A 27,836-nucleotide genomic window follows, 5' to 3' on the forward strand; every position below is an offset into this window, starting at 1 on the left:
GGCTGAAGAGCAATCCACCTCCGGTTGATTTCTACCTCGAGGCACTAAACCTGTTTGTTTCCCTTTATCATTAATGGACTCTTGCCTGAAACAGTTTTGCTTTATTCTGTGGCTGTTGTAAATTATAAAGAGCATGGCCAAAGACCTTTAAGAACCCACAGTAGTCCTAATCCTAACCAAATTTCGTGTAGATTCTGCTTCCTTCCTACTTGTAAAACCAAGCTGTTATCCATAGTGCCAAAGTTTAAGGAAGTGCTTTGTAAACTTAAACCACATTAGTATGGGGGCTTAGTAGTACAGTGCTTGCTTAGGCCTTGGGTTCAGTCCCCAGCATTGAAAACTCTGACATCAGTATGGACAAAACAAGTAGGAGTTACTAAGGTCCTGACTCTAAAATTCAATATATGTGTTACATTCATGTCCTGCCTCAGCCAAATGACAAACTTCTGAAGAACTATGAGAAAGGCATTTTGGGGACAATTCCAATTCTTACCTTTTAAAAATGAACATGTTGATGGGTTGTATCTCAGTAAGATACAAATAAAAGCTTTCAGTTTTATTTGCAGATTGAAGGCTAACTTTTACATTAAACACATTTTTTAAAAACACTGAAAAATTCACCAACATTCAAAAGAGGAATTAACAACTGACTTCAAGTTATGCCTTAGTTCTGTGCCTTTGGTAGATTATCAGAAGGATCAAATGAAAGATTAAAGAAGTGAATGAGTCAACAAGACAGATGTCTCCAGACGTTTTTCCCTAACCCAGCAGGAACATCTGTTGCAGCAGCAATGTTTTCACATCCTTATGGCATCTTAAGGCTGTTGATCCTGCTCTACCTGCACCTTCCTTCTGGTTTTATTAAAAATGCAGACCTCTTTTCTCCTCTACAGCTTACAAGTTGTTAATACACATATAAAAATATTAGTAATGGCAGATGGCAAGGAAAGTAAACAGAAAACAGTTCAAGTCCTGACGTCATGTCTACTAGCTATGGTCGCATCTGTCAAACTGTAAAATTACCACATCTCTAAATTTTAAAAAATGCAAGTGTAAAATGCCTGGACACTTACTGAAAGCTCAGTAAAAAGGTGGCTATTATTGGCTGGGTGGCAGTGATTTTAAGGTGACTAGAAATTCATGCCTTTTGGGGCTGGGGGTGTGGTTCAGTGGTAAAGCACTTGCCTAACATGCTTGAGACCTTGGGTTTGATTGCCATCACCACAAAAGAAAAAAAGGCAATCTGTGCCTCTTAACTACAGGTGAAAGCCTGGAAGAATGAATAACTCTAGAGAGACTGGGGAGATAGTATCATGGTGTAGCCAACCACCGAAACAGGTAAGAGTATTAAAGAAAGCATGTAGAATTTATGAAGGATAGGCAACAGCATTCAAGAAGCTGGAAAGTTAAATTGGGATATATGAACAGAACTAATCCTAGAAATCAAGGAAAACTTTAAAGTATTTTGAAGTGGACATTGTTAAAGTCAGCATAACCACTTAGAAATATGGGTTCAAACTATAAAATTACATTTGACTTTTACTGTGGTAGGAAAACCATCAAATTAAAATAATCACACTCCCAACCAACTTAAGTAAATAACACCAAAATTACATGAGTTGGCAAGAATTTGAGTCACCAAACAGTATTTATTGAAGTCTGAAATCCTGACAGGTGATAGACACATGCAGGCCCTGCCCTGGTGGCTTACAAACTAAGAATGAGAAACCTTGGGGTTTGTTTTGGTTTCAGCGTCAGAACAGTATCAAAATTGTGAAAACAATTTTTGCTGGCTTCCTTAAAAGTGATAATGCTTTATATTAACTTTATATTAACCCACACATGGTTTCTATAACTAATACAAATTCAAATGGAATGAACACTAAAAATAACCCAATGGTCAAAGTCTCTTCTTCTAAGGGCAAGACTCTGATTTTTCATCTGGTTTTAACAATTATAAAGAAACATGTGATCCTCACAAACTGCCTAATGCATCATCTTCTCTGGCATATGTGCAGTAAACAGACACCTAATAAATACCTTTTGGTAGCCAGCCTGTAGCCTTTTTATGTTTGTTTAATACCTTGATTCAATACAGCTGTTCACTGATCTTTAGTCAGGCTAAGAAGGATTTGAAAGAGAAGCTGCATTTTGGACTTACCCCTTTCCTAAACAAGTAATATGTACAAAATAACCCGTACCCAAATCATAGAATTTTTATTGTTTTCAAACACCATACAAAAAAATACAGTATATATCTTGATTAACAGATCTAGAAACAGTCCAAATTAAATGTGTTTGCTATAGATCAATAATTACTGTGAGTTGTTAAGATGATAATGCAATTACTGATAATGCTGCTCTCTTCCATTGATTGCTTTGACCTTTTAACCATAAGAACTCTTCCTGAATTTCCCACAGACTCCATAAATTAAAGACATTCCTTTTTGTAAGAAGGGGATATTGTCAGGGATATTTCCTTCTGTTACACTTCTTATATGCTTTAATATCTGAGATTTTACAAATACCTGAGACTTCATTCTTGCCATTTTCTTACGGTGCCAAACAAAACACAATAGGGTAGCTAGGACATCTTTCTGTATTTCTACTAACTACTGTGCTTCCAATTTCTTAAATATCTGTGAGTTCTGAATATTGAATCTACCACAAAGACCATTTTGAATATTTCTAATGACATGCTTATTTTTCTAAATTCATCCTCACTTTTTTTACAACTTCTTTAGGAGACAAGAGTACTTTACAACATTTTTTTTTAGATTAAGTGTAGGAAGATGTCTAGAAAAGTGATTCTCTAATTGTTGCTTTCATAACTATCCCAGTATTCACCAATTCATACCCATCCCCCTTCCCACCACCATTTATATAATTTTTCCTCATATGGACAGTAAAGAGATTTCAAGATATTTTACCTCAACTCACTTCAGAAACTGTTATCTTACTTTATTTTTGCCTGTTGAAAAGACAGGCACAGGACAGGACACCTAGGAAACAATGTGATGAATAGAAAACACTGGAACAACAACAATTCAAGACTAGTTAGTAGAAAAACTAATTCAACAGTTAAGCTGAATAACCAAAGTATTTCTATAAAGAGACAAATTTCTATAAATTCACTTCTTGGGACAATGCTACCACAACCTTACTTAGTCTTACAGCCTCTAGAAGGAAATATGTACCTTAGAATATGTTAGTCTGATACCATTAAGCAGTGATTTAGAGTGATGGTTTTTAAAAATCCCTTTTTTAAAGCCTAGAAAACAATTGATTCATTAACAAGCTATTTGCAGACCACTGGTCTCGTAACAAATATTGAGACCTATATAGTACTGATATACAGAATTTATTAAGCTTTTCACAAGTATGTAAAGGAGTATCAATTGCATTCAAAGTGCTAACACGCAAGCTCTAGCAATCAAGAATGGAAGCATGTCATTTTATAACAACATGTATGGCCTTTCAAATTTGATTTTCAGAAGAATTTATCCTCAAGTAAATATAGTCATGCTTTCAAAAAATGATTTAGGTCATTCCAAGCTTGGCAATTAACATTTGGCATAAACAATAATAAAACAGTCACACTTGATAAATAACAGATAAAACCTTGTAGGCCATAAACATGTACAGCATAAGGAGATGATGGTGGTGGTGGGTTAATTATCAGAGTAAACAGAATACCTTGGCCTGTGCAGATCCATCCAGAGGCCTTATTCATTAACAGAGACCCAGTTCTCAAAGTAGGGCGAATGTCTACAGTACCATTTTAGAACTGCTACCACGTTGAAAACAAGTAGAAAATGATAAGCCCATTTTTATTAATGCATTACAACCTCAGGAGTTATCGCCAACATTTTAATATAAAAAATGTTCAACTTACATTAGTCACATAGCTTTGTGTGCTTATTTTAAAGAATGTAAAATGGATTAAATAGAGACAGCAATGTTTCCCTGAATGTAAAGGACTTTAGCATTTTTACAGCTACCTAGACTAAAAACACCTTCAGGCTTTTCAATTGAACAATTGATGAGTATGCTCATATTTCAACCTACTGATAATACAATATGCTTGACTCAGAAATTAAAATTTTAATCTTGTTTTAAAAGAAAAGTTGATGTAAGTAGCATAATAACCAAGATGCTGAAATGGTTACTGTCACAAATGGTGATTAGCAAGAATATAGGAGTGGGTCCCACTTAAGTCACTTAGTAGTCTGAACTACTGTAAACATCGTCACCTACAGAACTATAACATATTGGATATACAGCTGTTTACTTTAGTATGAGGACTTCAGACACCCAAGATATGTACCTTATATGAAAGCAGGATTTATTCAAGAAAAAAATTTTTGTAGGTGGTAGTTCTTCCCTATCACCTACAAACCACCACCAAAACTTTTAATAACCAGGATTCAGAAAACTCAGAAGAACAATTTTAGTTAGGAATCAAATATATAGAAATTCAAATTGGAAAAAAAGAAAATCTTACAGAAGACAAAGATCAAACTGGCATCTCAGATGTAGAGCAATTTTGAGCAATTCTGTCAAGTAGAAAAGCAACTATGATCACCTGCAGCTTCTCAGATCATTCTAGTGAGCCTCCCCAGGTACTATACCTGTCTTTATAGTACTGTTGCCTAAATTAAGGGCCTTTGATGCACATTAAAGGGTGTTTTTTTCTGGTAGTAGAGGTGAAGGTATTTTCATTCTGTTTAACCCACAAACTATTTGGTCAAAGAAATATGTAAAGCTAAATAAAAGCACATCTGGTAGAAATTGATGGAATGAATGTTGACAAGATGTGCTTGGATCTTGCTCGCAGCATCTGGCAGTGGGTAGCAGAACAAAGGTAGGAATCTCACGGGCTCTCCTGCATCTGTTCTGGAGGCGGCTCCGTGGCGGTGGCACTAGCATTTGCAGTTGAATTCAAGACTTCTCCAAAATCACCGCCAGCAGGCTTGGTTCCCCCTACTTTAGACTTAAAAAAAAGTTCAAAAAAGAAAAGACAACATGAAACAAAATTAGCTGACTCTGCATAAATGAACTCTTAATTTTACTTTCAAGAACAAATAAATTGGGAACCTCATTCAGTGATCATTGTATATCTATGTATGGACTCTAATACTATTGTAATGCTCAGTATGGTATAACAGTATAATTTAGGCATTCCTCCTTCCTTGCTAAAACATTTAGATTGGTAAATTCTACCCCCTTTTCTTTTTGTCTAAGTGCTCTGTACAGAGAAATTTAAGAACTCTATAAAGCCTATTATTCTAAATTATCTACTGAAGTCTCCTGACCCTTATGTAAACACTTTGTATTGCATCAGATTGTTTATTCAACTACACTCATTCAAGAAATGTTATTGGTACAACAAATGAAAGAAATACATGTATTTTTCCCAGTTACAGGATAAGCTTTTCAACACTTTACTACTTAAAATTCTGGATCAAGGACCTGTACACTCCACATCACCTAGGAGCTTGTTAGAAATTCAGAACCTTAGATACTCACAGACCCCACTCTTAACTACAGAATTGAACTCCACATTACAACACAATCCTCAGGTATTTGTGTGCACGTGAAGTTTCTGAGGCTCTATTCCAACTTAAGAATTTCTTAGCCTGAAATTCTATCAATAAATATTTGTTTGAATGAATACATCATCAGTCTTACATTTGTATTATATTTTATGCTTTTTAAAACCCTTACATATAATATGTCCTTCATGCTTTTCAACAGTGACATATTTATGCTGTTACATACAATGACTGAGCAACAGGATAGCTAACATTAAGAAACCCTGGATGCAGGAAGCTCATAGTGGATTTGAACTTGACTGTCCTCTTAGCTCAGTCTCAACTGGCTAGAAATCCTAACAATTAGAATTTAGCTGAAATTTCCTGTCTCATTCTTTTTGCTATCCCATTCAAAATCTTTTAATTATTTTGAGAAATTTTAATAATTAATATCTGTAGTTGTTTATTAAATTTATTAGAACACATTCCTTAATTATAAGACTTTTTTTGGGGGGTGGAGGGGGAGATACAGGAGTTTGAACTCAGGGCCTCATACTGGCCAGGTAGATGATCTACCACTTGAGCCATATCCCCAGCCCTATAAGAAATTTCTTTTTTGGGGGGGGAGAGTACTGGGGTCTGAGTTCAGGGCCTCACACTTGCTAGGCAGGTGCTCTACCACTTGAGCCACTCCACCAGCCCTTTTTTGTGTTGACTATTTACAAGGTAGGGTCTTGTAAACTATTTGCCTGTGCTGGTTCAAACCTCAATCCTCCTGATCTCTGCCTCCTGAGTAGCTAGTGTGACAGGCGTGAGCCCCCAGAATCTGGCTAAGAAATTCTTTAAGACTCCTTGTAATTAAACACATCTAAAATTAAACTCCTTCTCTCCACAACCAATCCTTTCTGTAGCTATTTTTTTCAGCTATCTTTTTAAAGACTTTTTATGGCAGTAATGCTAGCCAGACACCTGGAGTTGTCTGTGAGCTTGCCCCATCCTGTTCCATATGCAATCACTTTTATTGTGTCCTTCTTAATTTCTAAATATCTCTACATTTTGTCTCATTGCACTACTTTAATTAACTCCACCATCATCTTTGACCTGGATTACAACTCTTACTTCCCAATTAATCTGCCCATTACCAATCTTTCCCACCTGGGCTGTACAAGGCTGCTAGGGTTTTTTTTTTCTTTTTTTCTTTTTTCTTCTGAAGTACACAGAAGAATGTGTTCCTCCTATTGTCAAAAATCTTCCAATGGTTTCCGATTGCCCAGAGCCCAAATTCTCATTCCTCAAAAGGGCCTTCATGCTTCAAACAGTTCCATTTATAATACTGGGTCCTCTGAGACCTTCCCTGACCTTTCCTCCTGTAAAGCTAGGTGAGATTTCTGCCACTGGTCTACATTGTGCTCTCAACATTCCCTGTCACAGCAAATGCTCAATACTCACAGATAAATGAATCAATCCAAAATCCCAATAGGAGTACTTGTCAACGCAATGTTTAACTGAATAGATGTATAATTTGGCAAAATTATATCCTAAGAGTATAATTTGCCATTTCCTTGGGAATATTAGTTTAATGTACTATGCTTTTTTTAAATGACATTTTTATCTGAATAATGTCAAATCATACTTAAAAAGTAGATGGCACTACAATTTATAGAGTATATACTCAAGAAGAGGGTACACAGCAAATGAACATAGCGTATATAGTATCAAATGAACATAAGTTGCCTGCCTGGTTTAACTAGACGTTTTAAAAACTAACGCTTAGGGCAGGAGCTGAAGAGCAGCTGTAGAGTCACAACAACATTGAGAACTGAATTGTAGTAAACCTTGACTTTCTGTGACATAATCTGTTTTGAAATATATGATGTGGCATTAAGAAGAGAAAACTGGTCTCTCGTACATATCCTGAAGGGTGACTATATTTTTTTATTCACCAAATGTATACTAAGCAATTTGTCAATGACTGTCCTAGGCTCTGGAGAAGTTATTAGTCAGCAAAAAGAATGGGTCCCTGCAACCCTGGGTTCACAGAGCACCAGGCCAGTGGAGGTGGAATAAGTAAGCTATAAAGCTATGTGTACAGTGTGACTCTTGGAAAAACATTTACATTTGGGTAAAAACATAAAAGGTATGTGCTAATGTTTGTAATGTGCAAGAAAGAAAGATCTAGATCACTGTATAGTGTTTGCTTTTCTTCCAATAAACATACTCTGTCTCTGTAATTTTTTAAAGATGCATTTAAAAATGCACAGCTCAGTTAAAGATCTGAAAGACATAACTAAATATTAGCTTTTAAGCTCTTTTTTTTTTTTTGAGACAAGGTCTTACTATACAGCCCAGGCTGGCCTCAAACACGTAATACTCCTGCCTCAGAGTCCCAATGCTGCAATTACAGGCACGATCCACCATACCCAGCATGATCATTTATATTAAAACATCTAAGATATTAACTTTAATCTTTAAAATATATCCACTATAATTATCAGTTACATTATGAAGAAATGAATGGGCAGGCTCGCTTATACTAAAACATCTAAGATACTAGTTTTAATTCTTAAGATAGATCCACTATAATTATCAGTTAGGTTATGAAGAAATGAACATGTAGACTTCATACAAACCCTGTAGAGAGGGTCAGGCAATGAGTGTGAACTAGAGGACTTTGAGGTCATTAGTGATCCTAAGAGTTGATGATTTGGTAGTTCTGAATATAATCTTGAAAATGATGCAATTTATAAAACTAACTGTTACAGAAAGATGTCCACTTCCATGGAAATAAAAGAAATAAAAAATAAAGAGTGAATCATCAATGACAAACATCATGGACTCATGTAATAATAAAGTAACAAAATGTACAATAGTTAAGATTAAAAAAACAATATCCATTACAAGGCATAAACAATCATTAAACATAATGAAGGAAAATGATTATGATATGTGGTTCTTTATAAAGTATAATAGCAAAGTATTATGACATACATAAGTCACTGTCAGTGGGTGGCAGCACCATTTTTTTAAAATTGTGCTTTTTATATTGTTGTTATCTATAACAAAATTACAGTAAATTTTGTGCAATTATGAAAGTATTTGACATGAATAAACCATTATTTATTTATTTTTGGTGGGACTGGGGTTTGAACTCAGGCTTTGTACTTCCCAAGCAGGTGCTCTACTGCTTAAGCCAAGCTTCTAGTCCATTTTGCTCTAGTTATTTTGGAGATGGGATGGTCTCATGAACTATTTGCCCAGGCTAGCCTTGAACTTGATCCTTCCGATCTCAGCCTCCCAAGTAGCTAGGAGTATAGGTGTGAGCCACCAGGGACCAGCAAAAGTACTGTCACTTTTTAAATTGTACATTTCCTTTTGGCATTTAGCATATTATCCTGCTACACCATATATTCAAAAACTATTGATTAAAAGAGTACATAACCACTGAAATGTCCATTAATGACCTAGAGAGTAACATGCTTACAATTCTTAGTTTTCAAAAATATTTGAGAATGATCCACACCAAAGAAAATTTGGGCACAAAGACTCTGTTCATTTCTCTACTTGCCTTTAAATTTTCAACTTTTTCTTCAAAGGATTTGAAAGTCGGGGAATTTCTATAAAAAAAATGATAAAGTTACAAACGCTGAAAAAAATTAATTTTGAAAACATTAGTTGACTGAGTTCCTCTTCATCACTGTTAATCAGCAAAAAAACATATATTTAGCTATATGATATGTGAGCAGGGATACAAGCAAATACATATCATATACGATTATCAATGTTGAGCTAATGTCTCTACAAGTCTGCTTGTGAGTCATTAAGATAGCCACTCTTAGACTTAAGTGATATAGTGAACCACATGTGTGAGGAAAGAGAACAAAACCATGTGAAACATCAATTCTGTCACTTCCCCAAACAACTTGTCATGATATAAGACGACACCACCACTACATCAGTTTACTCTTGGTTAATGTACCATGCTCTGGAACTCCTCCTTAGATTCTCATCTTGCCTGTTAGGATTCCTACATCAACCCACATCATCCCAGAGGGACAAGCAGATCTATAAAGGGACCCTAATTCTCAAGAAGCACACCACAAACAGGGAGAGGAGGAACCAAAAAGAAGCTGGGAACACTGACACTTGGCTTTCCTACTTCACAAGCTGTCCCAACTGACAAAGGGAGCACTCCTAGCCCACAGGAACCTTCCCAAGGGGCTTCTCTTTCATCCACATTAATGACAGAAACAAAGGTTTCCAAAGCTTTTATCTGTCCTACTACTTAGATGAAAAATGGAAAGAAAACAAATGGGAATATAGGCTTCCTCCTTATCCCAGCAGTGATGGCAGAATAGTATATGTCAATGGTTCTCAAAGTATGGCTCCCACACCAGCTGTATCACCATCACTGGGGCACTTGTTCGGAATGCAAGTTCTCAGGTTGCACCCCAGAATCAGAAACTCTAAGGGTAAGTCTAGTTGAATGACCCTTCCAGGTGATTTTGATATACACTGAAGTCTAAACCAAGCACATACTGTTAAAAATCCTCTACTCGCTAAAGGTTAGGTGAGGTAATGACATGTACCACTTGCAAGTGCTTGCTGATGAAAGTGGGCAGTAGAATTGTATCACAGTTGGCTCCAAATGTCACACTTGGGTAAAGGGAGCATAACTAAGGCTAATGTACATAAAGGAGATGGGCCACCTAAATCCACGAAAAGAGAAGGTGCATTAGAAACTAGCATTCACTTTCTACATGTAGCTTGTTCAGGGCAGAATTCTAATTCCCTACTTCAGAACAGTTGAGATTAAGCATTTAAAGAAAGCACAGGAGAGCATAAGACCAACTACATTTTGTAAAAATATACTTTACCTCATGGCAGGCATGCTAATTGAATGTTGAATGGAGCGTATACTAAGAGGCAGCATTAAAGAGAGACAGAAATGAAGTTAGTATAGAGTCGTGATTCAACATATAAAAAAGCTGACAAAACTTTGCTATCTAGGAGGTTTATTCATTTGACACCATGAAAAGCTGTCTGCTTTTTGAGGTAGAGGGGATCAAAATTATTCTGATGTAATTTACTTTTATTCATGAGCCAATTTAATCCCAATCCTTACTAGAGCTAATAATACAAGGTTGTATTTTCATAGAACCTTGAAAACTGTAAAGTACATTCACACCTGGATCAGCAAGGCCTGTAGCATCAGGCTCAGAAGTTAAATAGTCTGGCCAAGATTACGGCAGAATCAACAATGGAACTTGGGTCTTTAGGACTCTTAGTTCAGTGTTCACCACCTCCCCTCAAAAATGAAGCACACATACATACAGGTAGACACATGTATAAGCAAAGCCAGTGTAAGGTCTCTGTGAAAGGCCATCTTTCTCACAGCATTTGTTGCCAGGCTGGAACAGGTAGGTTTCAAAATAAATGACCTAATTGACTACTGTGAATGACTATAAATTACTTATCATTCTTGAGAAATATCAGTATCTGTTCTGTAATAAGGCACACTTACACTTCATCACAAACTAAATGCTCTTAAAAGGCCATTCAAATAACATTTGGCCCTCTATCTTACTAAGTCCAACTTCTACTCAAGGACAGTGCAGTTCACTGATTGTTCAGGTTCAAGGTATCTACTCTAGGCCATCTCTCCTGGAGACCAGTTCATAAGCTCAAAGTACCTTCATTCTTAGGCTTATAAAACCACTGCATTCTGCTGATAGTATTACTATGTGCATAATATTTTGATCATTGGTATAGCTTTTTTGGTAAGTAATCTTTCCCTTGGATGAGGTGGGTAGTTCAGGGTATTAACTTTCAATTACATTTATGATTTAGTTTTCTCAGAGTCAGTTGTTAAAATGGTAATGTATTTTGAGTGTCAGCTCCTCAATCTAGTTTTGCATTATTATGTAACAATATAGAGTATGATTCTGATATACACAAAAATAATCTGGTATTTTGTGTAATCAAAATAATCCGTGTAATATTTGGATATCTCTGTACTTATGTCTTACATAATACAGGACAAGATCCATATAATGCAGCATTCTCACTTTCCTACAGTAGTGGCTGACAGCTGGGTGTAGGACTACAACTACTCCAGGGAGAATTGCTACTTTTTTTCCTACTTCATCTTTGGAAGCGTATTGGTTCCATATTTGAAAGACAGAGATTAGTAAGAAAACTCCTAAATTAACAATACCAGAACTCCATCACCTTTCTAAAGAAATGCCTGGAACAGCCACATTGCACAAACCACCTTCCACTTTAACTTATGATACCTGGGTCAGTGTAGCACCACCTACCACATCTAACCTCCTGGTGACCTACAGATTGATTGGATTGAACGGGGGAAGACAGTTAAAACAATTAAGATCCTTATTTTTAGCGTGCTCTAACTGGGACTAAGCTGCTGACTCAGTTAGTGGTAGGTACTTAAGCTAGAATGTCACACTGACTTGAATGTTGAAAATTTTAGGGGACCAGACAAACTGCAAGATGGAGAAGCCAATTCCCTAAGGAAGACTCAAATATAAGCACGGAGAGAGGCAGAAGAAATGAGGGAGAAAAGACCAAGCAGGAACAGGGCAGGGTGGGAGAGGAAAAGGCTTCCTCTAATAAGCGTGGTCTCTAGAAGCTATCTCAATTTCTAACACTTTCCCAGTCAGCCTGGTTTGAGTAGGGCCTGAGCTTATTTCCTCTCTTCTCTCCACTCCTTGGATCACAGAACTTTGTATCTTTTATGTTGACCTAACATATATAGTTTTCTGTTCCTCGTAATCGAAATGTTCTTTACTAGAACATTCATTTTGGCAGAAACTACCAAATTCTGGCCAAGGTTAGTAATGACCAAACATGTGATAAACTGCCTGTCCATGGGACTCACACATGGAAACTGATAATGTCAACAAAATGAGTACAGATGTGACAAAAGTGAAAATTTTAGAAATTCACAGGTAATTCTAGTCACTATTATCACGCACCCATGTAAAAACCATTTTCTTCCGACTCTAGTTAGTTCTATGTCCCTTTCAAGAGAACATAGCTAGCACACACCAACTTAGGATGCTTCAGTAGTAATATGTTAAAAAAAAAAAAAGCAAGGAAGTGATTAAAATAAGGCTGATTTTGTGAAAATCACTGAGCTGAATTTGATTTTTAGTACTTCTCTCTATGCATTTTTCACAATAAAAAAAGACTAAAAACTTGTCCACAAAACAGAATGAAATTAGTGAACAGAAACAGATTTAAAGTCAAGGCTTCTCTGCTTGTGAGGCAGTCATTTTGGTAGAAAGACCAAGGAAGAACAATTATAATCCCATCCAGTTATTTGATCCCCTCTGCAATCTGTATTGAAATGAAATTCAATTTGGTTGGTAGCTACTCCATAATCTCACTATAGGGGGCAGCTGTTCTTTCATTTCTGGTTTCTCTACAAAAAGTTCCATGAAATTTCTGGAACTTACATACCACCTTCTACTTCCCCTCAAGAAGAATTGTAGAATTCAAAAACAAAAAACCATATTGTTAGGACTAGTGGGGTAGCTCAAGCAATTAAAAAAAATGTTGCTGCTAGACCAGAATAATCTCCAAGAGACACACTGTGAAGATTAGTTAACATCTATGAGGAAAAATTTAAAACTATTTTCTACCTTGATTTGTGACCCTCAAATATATTAGTCTGTGGGACTGGGAGTGTAGCTCAGTAGAAAAGTCCAGGTAGTTCCTCAAAACACAATGAGAAAAATAATCAGAGGGCAATTTGATTCTAAGTACTTCTTACTCTTATTCTGCAAAAGTTATTCTTTTAAAAAGTTGAACTGGTTTTAAATTTCTCCTGGTTTCTTACACCAGGCTATTCGATTTTGTCATCCTTAATAGTAAGGGAGAGGGGCAGAATAAGGAGGGGAAGAAAGAGGTAGAGGAAGAAGATGGAAGAGTTAATGGCTCACATTTGTGAGTGCTTATTGTGCACCAAGCATGTTTGTAAGATCAGTCAATCTGTGTATTGTTATGCTGTTCTACTCTCACACATTCTCCTGACATACAGACAATAACGGAAGAGCAACTGCTAAACAATGCCCAGTGGACAGTCTCTATTATTGTTCTGGAACCAAGGTGTGCTGGGTTTCAATCCTGACCATCAGCCACTCACACTTGCTCTGCAACCTTGGGGAAGTCAATTAGCCTTCCCTTATGGTTCAGTTTCCTCCCAAGCATAGAATCAAGGTAATACAGTACACACTTTGGAGGTACTATATATAGTCTTATCTGTTGTAACACATGACTTTAGTGGAAACATGAATTAGCATTATTTCATATTAGATTATATCTCTTAAAAAGTCACTGTAGGGTTAGTTCTAACCCTACAGTGACTGACACAGCCCTCAATAAATACTTCTGAATTAAAGAATGAACAATTTTATTTACTAAATTGGGAAACATGAATATGAAAGGTAGAGAAAGTTATTATAATGTTCCAAATTCTAATTAAAATATACTCTCTTTCTGAGAAGAGAAAATGATCTCATTTTTCTCACTAAGGGATAAAAATTTTCAGCAAAAAAGGAATTGTTTGGATTGATTTTAATAAACCTAAAACAAATTTTAAAATACCCACAGGTATACACAAAGAAACACTCATTTAAAAAGATTCCTTTGGAAATGAACACAAAATGAAACAGCACTTTTTCTTAAGCATATCAAAACTAGCACAATGAGATTACTGATTATAGTATGTTATTAATTACTAAGACTACAACTTATTTCTAACAGTGGCATTGAGTGAAATAGGTTCTTTTAAAGTCTCTCTCCAAACGGTAAAAGCATGAGTCAATGCTTACCATGGATGTGTACAGAAAAAACAAACAGGAGAGGGGTGGAAATGCACACACCTCCCACCTGGGTCTCAGCCTTGCTATGCCCCATTCTCACAGCATCAAAAATGACTATTCTCATTCTTTTTCTAATTTTCTCTTTCCACCACCACTCCAGTGTCTCTGTCTGACTGTGCCTCTTTCCTTGTTCTTCCATCCACCTCTTCTCTCTCTCCTTCCTCTCCCTTGTTGCTAAGTATGAACTTAAGCTGGCAAAACTAGTACATTTCTGCTCTTATAATTTTACATCTTAGTGAAACCACTGGCCTAAATTTGCCAGAAGAGATGGACAGTTAATAGGATAACCACCTGTGTCCAAGCAGTTTCTATAGGAAGCCTCTCATGTCCATCCCAGGGGCCTTGCTCCTAGGATTAGAGAGGGAACCATCTCTTGTTGGATAGTTCTTGGGCCAGTATTTTGCTTCTGTGACCCACATGATCTAAAAGATGTGTTTTTCTTTATACATCTAAACACATGAAATCAGATTAAATCACCTTAGCCAACCTTTGATGTAGAAGAATTAGTTTAAAAATTTAATTTCTCATTTCCAAGTATTAATCAAAAGATTCACTTAACCTCCACATAATAATATACAATGTATAGTCATTAAAACAAGACTGAAAACAGTGAAGTATAATCTCAATTGTAGCCTTAAATGGAATGAAATAAAGCAACTTAGAAGGAACTAGAAATGAGCAGCAAAACTCAATTTGTTTCTGATGAATTAATGACAGTACACATTGAGCTATACCTAGATACACCTGCTTAATCTTTTTAGAGATGTAGAAAAACAGTGATATCTACAGAAGCAACATTTCTCTACAGCTCTCACATATTCTTATACTTTGTATTTACATATGTACCACACCTGGCATTGTCTTATAATCGAGTGCTTACAGGCTCTTCAATTCTCAAGGCATCCCCTCATGCCCCCGACCCCTTTTCCTTGACCCTCAGCACTCAAAACTGCTAAACTCTACTCTAACAAAGCTGTGTCTGGTGGTGGCTATGGCCTCAGGATCCATCCACAGCAGGCATTCTCAGGGTGGTAGAATGGATTATGTGACTGAAGGCAGCATTTGGCCATGTTAAGTGAACTCCAAAGATCACAATCAACTCTTATCACTGGTTATTACCTGATTTTTTTAAAGCTTAATTTTAGCTTTAAACAGTCCAATATTGACAGTTTATATATTTCTGTGATTTACCCTGACTTCCAGAGATAAATGTCACCAACATCAGAACTCTAAGTACTTGTTTGCTTATTTACAAAGGCAGAGCACTAGATCACAGCAAGTGACTGCTTAAGAAGAAAATTCAAGTTACTAGTAACAGAGATGGAGACTACTATATTACCTTTCCTGCTTGCATGTAAAGATCCTCCCCCACCTGTTTTCTACAACACCTAATTAGATAATCAAAGTCTGCAAAGAGAAAGAAGAGGTTTGCTCAACATCACCAGGACTCCTCTAAGGCATGGTTTGGAATAGCATATTTTTGATGTACTTTTCCCTTTGCAAACCATGAAATTGCTTTGCATGCACAGTTTAAAATAAACTAGTATAAAGAAATGATAAAATAGTAAAAACTATAAGCTAATAAAATGAATATTAAAAACTGCACGGTAATGGTAAATTTTCTTATTTACCACACACAAAAATGTAGAGTAACCTACAGAAGACAGAAGACTTTAACATCACGAGGCAGCACATATGCAGTCTATTATAACTGCAATAATGGGACCCAGGTGAAGAATTCCAACATCCTTACAAAAGCACCAAAGAAACAAAAGCATCAAAAACAAAGTCAGACATTAAAAGGGAGGAATCCTGAATGCCATGGAATAGCTGCTTCTTTTCACAAAAAAAAAAAAAATTAAAAAGAAACTCAAAAATCATTTCTATAACCCTTGAACTAGTGTCAAATTCTTCTTTTAATTTATCCATTATCCATGGTATACAAGAAACCCTCCCTTGAAATTAGAAATGCACTAGAGAAAAAAATACTCCAAATGCAAGAAATTACATAGTGAACAAACATAAGCATCCACCATAGTATAATCATCTAATCTTAGCACAGCGTCTCACACGACTGCTAGACAGCAGTGATGGTTCCAACTCTCCTTACCTAAATGAATGTGAAAAGGCTTGCAATCTGTAAGAAGCCAGAGTAAGCATTAAAAAAGAAAGGAAGTTCTGATAAATCTATAACAATTAAGTAACTTTTTAAAAGTTGCATATTTTACCTCATCCTATAGCACTACACAATTCAGTAAGCAGAAAAAGTGAGAGTATCTAACCGATGTACCTGTTTACTAATTATCAAAAAGCTTCAAGAAAGCTATGCTCATTATGCATAGGATGACGATACTCCAAATATAATGGAGGGATTTATTTTGGTATAAAGTGTAATACATTGATTGAACAAATCTATTCAACCAATAAAATTCTGGTTATAAAATCTGCTTTCCCCACAAATGAAAAAAGTCATGCAATCTGAGCTTTAAAAGAAAATAACCACAAATTGTGCATGCCAACAGAAGCACAGCTGATTTAAACCATGTTTTCCATTTTCAGCACTATCCTAATCCATATGGGAAGAGAGGCACAAAGCACTTATGAAGTGGTTTTATCAAAATGACAAGGAAAACTGTGCAAAGTAGTCTAAAATAGAAATGGGAAACAAAAAGCAACAGCTCAAAATCAAGATGTGGACCTAAGCATGAATGTACACACAGCTCACCCATTAGTACAAACCAGTGCACAAATGAGCATGTTGAAATCACACCATGGCATAAAACTGTCATATACAGAAAGTGAAGCCAGGTCTCAGTCCAAGCGTGCACTTCAATGCTCTTGTATTCATCCCGAGAAAGACTCCAGGCTCTGCCCACAATCACAAATATTCAACCACCAGAGGCATACTTACCCTGTATGATCAAGAAGGACTAAAAAGACATAAACTGCAACCAGAATTTTTCAATAACCTTTAATGGATTTCTAGGATGATCATTCTTAAGTTAGAATGCTCTTTCTAAAAGAATTTGATCTATGATTTCAGATCCTGGTTTGAAGGAGTTTTCCCCTCTCCCTCACCCTAACAGAGAATCTAGCATCATCCTGAGCCAAAACCAGGAAACAAAAAACAACCACAGTAACATTTCAATCTGCCTTAGCTGCTTAGTGAGCAAGGAAAAAGGCAGACATACTTTACGTCCTCCAGCTTTTTGGTGATGACTGAGCCAACAGATGAAAACGCAGCTGAAGCCTTCTGTCCAGCCTGAGATAAGGTTTCAGATGTCTTCTTGTATCTAAAGTCAATTATAAATGAACAAAAAAAAGAATGGTCAAGCTAGCCTTTTCAATTATCAATTATTTCCAGTGTAGTGGTCACCTCTTACTGGAGAACTCCCACAAATAAAATAGTTTTAAGGACTTCAAAAATCATTCCTAACCAACAGGGTATCAACAGCCTCCTCATCTTAGACTGACCATCATCTCAGGCACAATCTTCTGCAGTACCTGAGACCTGACAGAAAGGCAGAGGCCCACAAAGGAATGGCCAAAGAAATCAGGGTAGAACTAAAAATAGTCATGGAAGAAAAATGAAAATGAGCCAGTCTGAAAGAAATTATACCTCTTCTCCTTCCTCTTACACATAAGCCAAACAAAATAAAAATGGAGTCAAATTCCTCAGATGCCTTTATCTCAAATAAAGGGGTAAGAAGCAAAACGTAGGTCAGGACAGGCAGTGTATTTTAATTTCCCAACAAATTTTATGGGCATAAAAAAGTTCTTTTTCTTTTTTAAAAAAATTTGCCTGTCTGTAGAGCTACCAAATAAGGACTTGCTAGACTTTCAAGCATGTAAAAGATGCAATACTTAAAATGACCCTAGTGTAATATTTGCTTTTAGAAAGGTGTAAATTGCCACCCCCTCTTCCCAGCTATGTGGAGATTAGAGAAAAACAAACAACAAAAAAGATGATACCTACCAAAAAGGTTAAGATCCTACTTTGTGGAAATGAATGCTCAGGCATTTTTTCTTACCCCTCAAGATCAAATACCAGAAACAAATAGCTTATGGTTAATACAATCAAATACTAGTTTTCTGCATGTTTTCCCACTGTCAACTAATTTGGGAAGAAAGCAGACCAAAAGAGTAGGCACCCAAGTACTGTCAAGTGGAATGCAGGTGGCTTCACTGCTAGTGGCTGTCAACGCCTAAGCTTACCACTGGACCTGAACACAAGACAAGGGACAGTTCGAATCTGTTGCTAAAAGCTTGCTCCAATTAGCACTGGGAAAGAAAACTGCACTGTGATAATTCTGTATCATAACTTGTGTGATCAGAGGGACAGAGAATTTGAGATTCTGCCATGAACATACATGAGAAAATGGTGACCTAATCTTAGGTATGTACAGAGCATGGTAAAAAAAAAAAAAAAAAAAGACTGATTCTGCTGGTGGAGTAGCTCAAGTGGTAAAGCTTCTGCTAGCAAATGTGAGGTCCTGAGTTCAAACCTCAGTACTGTCCCCACCCCCAAAGGACTGATTCTATAGTTGACCAGATGTGGGTTCAAATCTAGACTCCACATTTTATGCTCAACACTTCACTGAGCCTGTTTCCTTGTGTTATCTCACCATCCACCTACTAGGTTATCCTGAGAAGTAAATGACAATATGTACGTATTTGGAAAATCAATATACATAGTCCTATCCCTTATCTGATGGAGATATGCTCCAAGACCACCAGTGGATACCTAAAATTACAGCTCATACTGAATCATACACACACACACACACACACACACACACATTTTCTCTTAACATGGCTACTAAGCAGCTACAGGTGGGTAGCATATAAAGCACGGATGCTCTGGATAAAGGGGTGATTCACATCCCAAGATGGGAGAGCAGGATTGACTATGAGAAACTGAAACCTCAGAAAGAGAAACTTCAGTAAGGAAGGAGTACTGTGTAACATTTTGGGAACTTGAATTTTCCTTCTTCAACTTGCTTATGAGGCTGCTTTTCTTTCTATTCCCTAAAATAGTCTGGAAAAGCAAAGCTAGAAGGGAGTCAGGTACACTGGAAAATTAGAAAAAAAGTGCCTGGCATGGTCCAAAGAAATGCTGTGGAAACCTCCTCATCCCCTTTCTCTTCCTCTACCCAAAGAAAAGGTACAAAAGTGTCCTTTACATGTCTAGAAAAACTCATGATCGAGGGCACATACGCAGATGTCGCTGTCACGTCCTGCCACCCTTTGGCAATGTTTTGTTTCAGTTCCTGTAGTGAGTTGATTCCAAGTTTCCGCTTGATCTCTGCTAGATGCTTCTCTTTTGCTGCTAACACTTGAGACAGAGTCTGGATTTCTTCTTCTACCTATAAGGAAGGGGTTGGGGGTGGGAATACAGCAGGAGTCATTCAGTAAGTTAAAGTTATTAGAGCAAAACTACACTCAAAATTTTATTGTCAGTTAAAATTTTTTTGACTCATTTATCTGTTTCTTTAAAAACAAAATGAGCTGGGTGTGGTGGTGCACATCTGTAATCCCAGCACTGAAGATGCCGAGGCAAGAGAATTTCAAGTTAGAAGTAAACATGGACTACATAGTGAGATCCTGCCTCAAAAAAAAGAAGTTAAGTAAATCATCTACATACTGATCATTCCTGTAGAGCTGTTCTTTTCTCTACCACAACAACTGTTTATAGTCTGTATCTTGATGTCCTAGGCCTTCTCTCTCTCCCTATGCTTCCTTACTCAGGTTTAAGGCCTTAAACCCTTCAGATGGATAATACTTGTGTCACTCTAACACCCATTCTCTGACCTCTAACTTTCCAGCTAGACACTTCAACTCTGCTTGAATGCCTACAAAAACTAAAACTAATCTCATCCCCACCAAAACATGCACAACCAGAACAAACCAAAACACAACTTTTTTGAATATTTCATGAAGGTTTATACTGGATCTTCAATCATAGGCCTGCCAAAGCCACAGCAATTGCTCCCCCGAGACAGCCCTGCAGAAAACAGCCACCCATCCAGTGGCCAAGAACTACTGAGGTGCCTGGCATGAAAAGAAGTGGTCAACTAACCAGTCTTTCTCATCCTGGAGCCTTGATGGAGAAATGGAGTTAACAGTGGGAGAAGCTGGAAAGATCTGGAAAAAAGAGCCTTGAGGTCTAGCAAGAGCACAGTAAGATTAGGAAATGCTGTGGAAGCCAACACTATAAGCAGATTTATAAAGTAGAGGAAAAGGTTAAACCTGGGAAATGGAAAAGGGCAGAGTCACAGAGGGAAAGACACAATGTGGAAGAGACTTTTTGTTCCAAAAAGTTGAAAGGTTGGATCCCTAAGGTATATTCATTAATATTCAAGACCCTTACGGAAATGTTCCCTTACTTTTGCAAAGCCATATTCTCAGTCCTGACCTATACAATACTTCTATCATCTCAAAGACATGACCTTTAAAGACAACATATAGTATTGCTAAGTAAACTCTTTTTCACTGTTAATTAAATCTTCAGAAAACATGAAATGAACAATGGAGAGAAGGACAAATTGAACATGATGTGGCTGTGAAATAAAAAGGAATACTTTCACTACATAGCTCTAAGATGGCATTAATTAGAAGGGAAATCCAGAGCAAACACACAGTCCTTTGTGCTTGTCAGAGAGGATCTCAAATATTACACACAGCTCCGGGAGTCACATTTTAAGACTTCCAGAACAGGAGAAGAAAAAGGCAACAAAGGAGGAATGGATAAGGTTCAAAATCAAGTAAATTCAATGATTTGCCCAAAGTCATCACACAAGTAATGTAGGAACCACAATTTCCATCCGGATTTTTAGACACCACTTCTCAATCATTATACACTCTTCCCTCTCCAAAACCTTTCTCTTAACTCCAGATCATCAGATATTTAAAGGAGTATCTGCATAGTAAATAAGTTTCCTACCCCTTAACACTTTTTCTGAGGTAGTTACTTCCCCTAATAAAAGTTGGAAAGAAGGCCAGGTACACACCTATAATCCCAGCTGCTAGGGAGGCCAAGGCAGGAAGATCTTGAGTGAGGCTAGCCTAGGGAAAGTTAATAAGACCCTATCTTAAAAATAAAATGAAACAATAAAATAAAATTTAAAAAAAGAAAACTTAAATAGCTATCTTAAAAAAACATACAAAAGAGCTGGAGGTATTGCTAAGTGGTAGTGACTAATTAGCACCAGGCCTTGTGTCGATCTCCAATACAGCCAAACAAAAACAGCAAAAGAAAACAAAGACTACTGTAAATCTTTCTGAACAATACACAATCCAGTGAATTCCCTGTTTTTGTTAATTAATGTGTGCTAACACACAGCAAACTGCAGCTACAATTCCTTAATTCAACACACACATATGCACATGGAATGCCCTTAAGAGTATAAGAGAGCACATTAAGAATTTCTGATATAAATTTTAAAATGGGTGAGAAAGTTACTAGCAGGCTAGAGTAATGGAGACTGCAGTACTTGGCATTAAGAACAGACATACAGACTAATGAAATAGAATTTAGAGTCCAGAAATCAACCCACATATCTATAATGAATTGGTTTGCAGAGTTCCTAGATAATTTAGAGGAGAAAGAACAGGTTTTTTTCAGACAAATGTGACTTGGACAACTGACTTCCATATGCAAAAGAATAAAGTTGGGCTCAAAACTAAGTCCGTGTACATAAATTAACTCAAAATGGATCAAAAATCTAAATTTATGTAACACTTAGAACAAAACACCAAGGCAAATCTTCATAACCTTGGATTTGGCAATGGGTTTTTAGATGTAACACATATAGTACAAGCAACCAAGAAAAATGATAAGACTGCATCAAAATTAAAAACAATTATTAAGGTACATTATCATGAAATTATAACAGAATGAGGAAAGTATCTTCAAATTACATATCTAACAAGGGTCTAGTATAGAGAATATATGAAGAAATTTAGGGCAAAGGAATCAGACCTTTATTACAAAAGGATACATAAATGACCATTAAGCAAATGAAAAGATGATTAACATTATTCACTATTATTCATTATGCAAATCAAAATTATCACTTCACACTCATTAGGATTGCAAAAGTCAAAAGGACAGGCATGAACCAGTGCTGGCAAGGCCATGGAGAAACCAGAATCCTCAGAAACTGCTGGTGGGAATATAAAATGATACAGTTTGGCTGAAAACAGTTTGACCACTCCTCAAATATTTACACACACAGCTACAATGTCTTGGCGATGCTACTGCTAGGAATTTCACTAAAAGAATTAAAAGCATATGTCTCCAGGCAAACATGTATACAAATGTTCATTATGGTATTGTTCCTATCAGCCCCAAAAGTGAAAACAACCTAAATGTCCATCAGTTGATGAATGGAAAAACAGAATGTGGCCATACAACAAAATATTACGCAGTAATACAAAGTGCTGACGTGGGTCACAACATGGATGAAGCTTGAACACTTAACATATTAACTCAAAGAAGAAATTACAAAAGACATCATATGATTCCATTTCTATGAAATACCCAGAACCGGCAAACCTAGAGACAAAGAAGATCAATGGCTGCTAGGAGAAAGGGAGGGAGGACTGGGAGTGGCTGCTAATGAAACAGGGTTTTCTGGCGGATGATGGAAATGTTCTGGTGTTAAGTGGTGATGTTTGTACAACCTTGCAAATATAAACAAATCACTGACTTGTATACTTCAAAAGGGTGAATTTTAAAGAAAAATGGGTTTTTAAAAGCTTCCCATTCTACAACTATTTTAAGCAATTTCTTCCAAATTGAAATATATCATTTCTTTTGAATGAAAATCATTTTCATTATATCCAATTATTATTAGAACACAACTAGGAGGCTAGTAGTAATAGTTTTCTATCTTATCTCATAGAGTTTGGGGAAGATCTGGATACATGTCAGAGAAAGCATGAATATTATACAAATAAAAGAGTAAGTGCACAGACAGCAGAATTCACAAAGACCTGAATACAAAGACTCAGTGTTGCTATGAACTGTGTAACCTTGATTTCTGTTAATAGGGGTTAGGCAATGGCTTCTGCATATGATACCTTAAAGCACAAGAAACCACCAAAGTACATAAATATGACTTCATCAAAATAAAAAACTTCTGTGCTTCAAAGATCACAATCAAGAAAGTGGAAAGAGTTGTGGGTATAGCTCAGCGGTACAGTGCGTCCCTACACACATGGGGGCCTAGGTGCAGCCCCTAGAACAACAACAGACAAAAAAAGAGGGAAAAGAAAAACCCACGGAATGGGAGAAAATGTTTACAGATCACAGCATACTTGATAACTTCAGTTACTAAATAAAGTTACATAGTCTACTTGGAAATTGAGACCTACATGTACCTCAATCATGATACCAACACCTGCTTCATAAAATTAATGAAATAATACATGCAAAGAACTCAGCTGAGCACCTGCCATATAATGAATAGTCTGCAGATACTAGGTGCGAGTAATTATTTTTATTTTGATAATGGATTAATCCAGAGAGCTGGTCAGGGTCTGGAAACCTGCTCTTTCAATACCAGGAGAAACAGTCTCAAGAGCACCAAGTCCATGTTGGTACACTTGGGAATGCCTGTGTGACCTCAGCAGCCCTTAGCTCCACTAACAATTCCAACTCCAGGGCTTTAGCTTAATTAAAGAACATGCATAAAGGTTTCGTGAGTGTACTTTCAACTACTATTCCTAATTGAAAGAAAAAAACAATTAACTGTTTGTAAATGAATGTATGCCTAGCAACTAACAATAAGCTTGCAGAAATTAAAAATGGGCTGTGCGGTAATTAAAACTGATTTGGTAGACTATTTCTTGGCATAAAATGTTTTTGAAATTTCAAATAAGTAGGGAAAAGTTATAGATATGTATTCTAATGCGCTCTTCACATATAGAAACATATTACAACAATAAACACAAGGAAGAAAGCTGGAAACAGCTAAGTTTTTATACTGTTGTTGACTTTCGTTTCCATTTTTTATGTTTCTACAGTAAACATAGCTTGTGTGAAAACTGATTTTTTTTTCTTTTTAAAAATAGTATTGCTGGATACCAATGGCTCACACCTGTAAATCCTAGCTACCTGGGAGACAAAGATCAGGAGGATCACGGTTTGAGGCCAGTCCAGGCAAATAGTTCAAGATATTCAAGATAGTCCAAAATAACCAGAGCAAAACGGACTGAAGGTATGGCTCAGGCAATAGAGTATATGCCTTAGAAGCATGAACTTGTGAGCTGAGTTCAAACCACAGTCCTGCCAAAATAAATAAATACATACATACATACATATGTATAAATATAAAACATTAACAGATGGAAGCATGGCTCAAGCAGTACAGCACCTGCCTAGCAAGGGTGAGGCCCTGAGCTCAAATCCCAGTACCACTTAAAAAGAAAAAAATGAAAATAACATTAGTCATGCACTAAACACTTTGTAATTTTAATCCTTGTTCTCTTCATTAGGGTTATCACTAATCTCCTTTACCCACCCTACCCCCACCTTGCTTATAGACCCTTATGTAAAGAAATAAATACAGTAGGGAGCTGGCTGAGTGGTTCAAGTGGTAGAACACCTGCCTAGCAAGCATGAGGCCCTGAGTTCAAACCCCAGTGCCAATGCAAAAGAAGAAAAAAAAAGAATTTACAGTAAAGTCAGGCAGATAAGGAAACAGAGGACCTTGAACAATAATATAAACCAACTAAATCTAATAGACATATACAGAACATTCCACCCAAAATCACAGAATGCACATACTTCTCAACCACACGTGGAACATTCTCCAGGATAGAACATATGTTAGGCAGCAAGTCTTGGTAAGTTTTAATTCACACTAAGTACCTTCTCCAATCACAATGAAATGAAATTAAAACTCAAAAACAAAGAAAATTTGAAAATTCACAAATATGTAAAGCACACTGTTCTTCAAGAATGTCAAAGAATAACAAAGAAAATCAGAAAATATTTTGAGATGAATGAAAACAAAAACACAAGACACTAAATCTTAAGGGATGCAATGACAGTGGGAAATGTGTAGCTTGTAAATATCTGCATTGAAAACTAAACATTTCCATCAGGTTAGTAAATGAAATCAGCCAGGCTCAGAAAGACAAATGTCACATGTTCTCTCACATGCAGAACCTAGACCTAAAAAAGAAAAGAACGGCATAAGTATAAAATCAGGACCAACAGGGGATGGGAGCCAGTGGAAGGGGGGAGGGTAAAAAGAGAGGGTGTGGAGCGAGCTGAATATGATTGAAGTCCTTTATATGTGTGCATGAAAACAGAATAATGAAACCAGTTAAAAGGAGGGGAAAAGGGAGTAAAAGTAATGGGGGGGGTATTGAATCCAAGTACATTACATGCTTATATGGAAATACCACAATGAAACCTTTTGTAGAATTAAAATGTGCTATTAAAAATAAAGATCTCAAATCACTAACCTCAATCTACACCTTACAGAATTGGAAAAAGAAAAAAAACAAACTAAACCCAAAGCAAACACAAGGAAGAGAATAATAATGATCTGAGTGAAGATAAACAAAATGAACAATAGGAAAACAGAGAAAATGAATAAAACCAAGAGCTGGTTCTTTAAAAAGAACAAAATTTTTCAACATTTTAGCTAGACTGACAGAAAAAAAGGCAAGATACAAATATCTAAAATCAAAATGAAAGTGGGAACATTAATACCAACCTTGCAGAAACAAAGACTGTAAAGGAATACTGTGAATACCAGCAAACTATGTAACCTAGATTAAATGGACAAATTCCTTAAAACATAGAAATGATCAAAAACAACCCATGAAGAAAGAAAATCTGAACTGACCAATAACATGAAAAGAGATTGAATCAGTAGTCAAAAACTTCCCAACAAAGTCTAAAAATAGATGGCTTCACTAATACTACCAAACATTTCAAAATTCAACACACATCCTTCTGAAACTCTTCCCAAAAAAACCCAAAAAAATAGAAGAGGATGGAACACTTCCTAACTCCTTTAAAGAGGTCAGCATTACCCTGACATCAAACATAGACAAGAATATTCCAAGAAAAGAAAACTAACTGGTATTTCTTAGGACTATTACTTCCAGAAAGCACAACAAAAATACTAGCAAACCAAATCTAGCCACATAGTAAAAGGACTTGATAAAACATGACTAAATGAATTTGTCCTAGGAATGCAAGGATGATTCAACATATGAAAATCAATCAATGTAATATTCCATGTTAATAACATATTAACAGAAGCAAAGACAAAAATCATATAATCATCAATAAATGCAGAAAAAGCCTTCAATGAAATTCAACATCCTTTCATGATAAAAACTCTGATGAAACTAGGAACAGAAGGAATGTACATCAACATAATAAAGCTATATATGACAAACCTACAGCCAACATCATACTAAATGGGGAAACTGAAACCATTTCCTCTAAGGTCAGGAACTTTCTCCATTTTTATCCAACATAGTCTTGGAATTCCTAGTCAGAACAATGAGGCAGGAGAAATAAAAGGAATTCAAATAGGAAAGCAAAAAGTCAAATATCCCTATTTTCAGATGACATGATCTTATACCTAAAGACCCAGAAAACTCCACCAAAAAACCTCCTAGACAGCATAAAGCAAAATCGCAGGATACAAAATCCATATACGAAAATCAGTAGCCTTCCTATAGCCCAACAATGAACACACTGAGAAAGAATATAAGAAAACAATTCCATTTACAATAGCCTCAAAAAAACACCTAAGAATAAACTTAAAGAAAGTGAAAAACCTCTACAATGAAAACTATAAACCATTAAAGAAAGAACTCAAAGAAGACTACAGAAGATGGAATTAACTCCCATGTTCATGGATTGGCACAATCAATATTGTGAAAATGGCTATATTACCAAAAACAATCTACATGCTTAATACAATTCCCATCAAAATCCCAATGACAGATACTGAAAAATCAACCCTAAAGTTCATATGGAAGCACAAAAGACTGCAAATAGTCTGATTTTTGACAAAGGTGCCCAAAACATATGATGGAGAAAGACACCTTCTTCAACAAATGTTGCTTGGAAAACTAGATATCTACATGCAAAAATACTGAAACTAGATACATGTCTTTCACCCTGTATAAGTATCAACTCAAAGTAGATTAAAGACCCTGATATAAGACCTGAAACTTTGAAACAACAAGAACTATAAGAAAAACACGGGAACTTACAGGCACAATTACTTCCTAAATAGTACCCCAATGGCTCAGCAACTAAGAGAAAGGATTGACAAATGGTACTACTTAACACTAAAAAGCTTCTGTGCAGCAAAAGAAATGGTCACCTGATTGAAGAGGCAGTCCACAGAATGAG

The 27,836-nt window shown here is 36.4% G+C and overlaps 1 protein-coding gene across 7 annotated transcripts in view; it reads right to left on the reverse strand.

Moving 5' to 3' along the window:
- Nucleotides 1-1,629: 1,629 nt before the first annotated feature.
- Tpd52 (tumor protein D52) overlaps nucleotides 1,630-27,836 on the reverse strand; it is a 103,940-nt gene continuing 77,733 nt past the window's right edge. For 3 of the 7 annotated variants that reach the window (XM_074068750.1, XM_074068751.1, XM_020176259.2), the window contains exons 3-8: nucleotides 19,658-19,806; nucleotides 17,632-17,733; nucleotides 16,551-16,577; nucleotides 10,409-10,450; nucleotides 9,100-9,148; nucleotides 1,630-4,993 (exon numbers count right to left, since the gene is read on the reverse strand). In XM_074068750.1, coding sequence (XP_073924851.1) covers nucleotides 4,874-4,993; nucleotides 9,100-9,148; nucleotides 10,409-10,450; nucleotides 16,551-16,577; nucleotides 17,632-17,733; nucleotides 19,658-19,806 — 489 coding nt within the window. In that variant the 3' untranslated portion in view covers nucleotides 1,630-4,873. The remainder of the gene's footprint in view (nucleotides 4,994-9,099; nucleotides 9,149-10,408; nucleotides 10,451-16,550; nucleotides 16,578-17,631; nucleotides 17,734-19,657; nucleotides 19,807-27,836) is intronic. The other 4 variants (XM_074068752.1, XM_020176260.2, XM_074068753.1 and 1 more) reach the window with 4 other exon arrangements.

Source organism: Castor canadensis, chromosome 3 (assembly GCF_047511655.1).
Source record: "Castor canadensis chromosome 3, mCasCan1.hap1v2, whole genome shotgun sequence".
Lineage (NCBI taxonomy): Eukaryota > Metazoa > Chordata > Mammalia > Rodentia > Castoridae > Castor > Castor canadensis.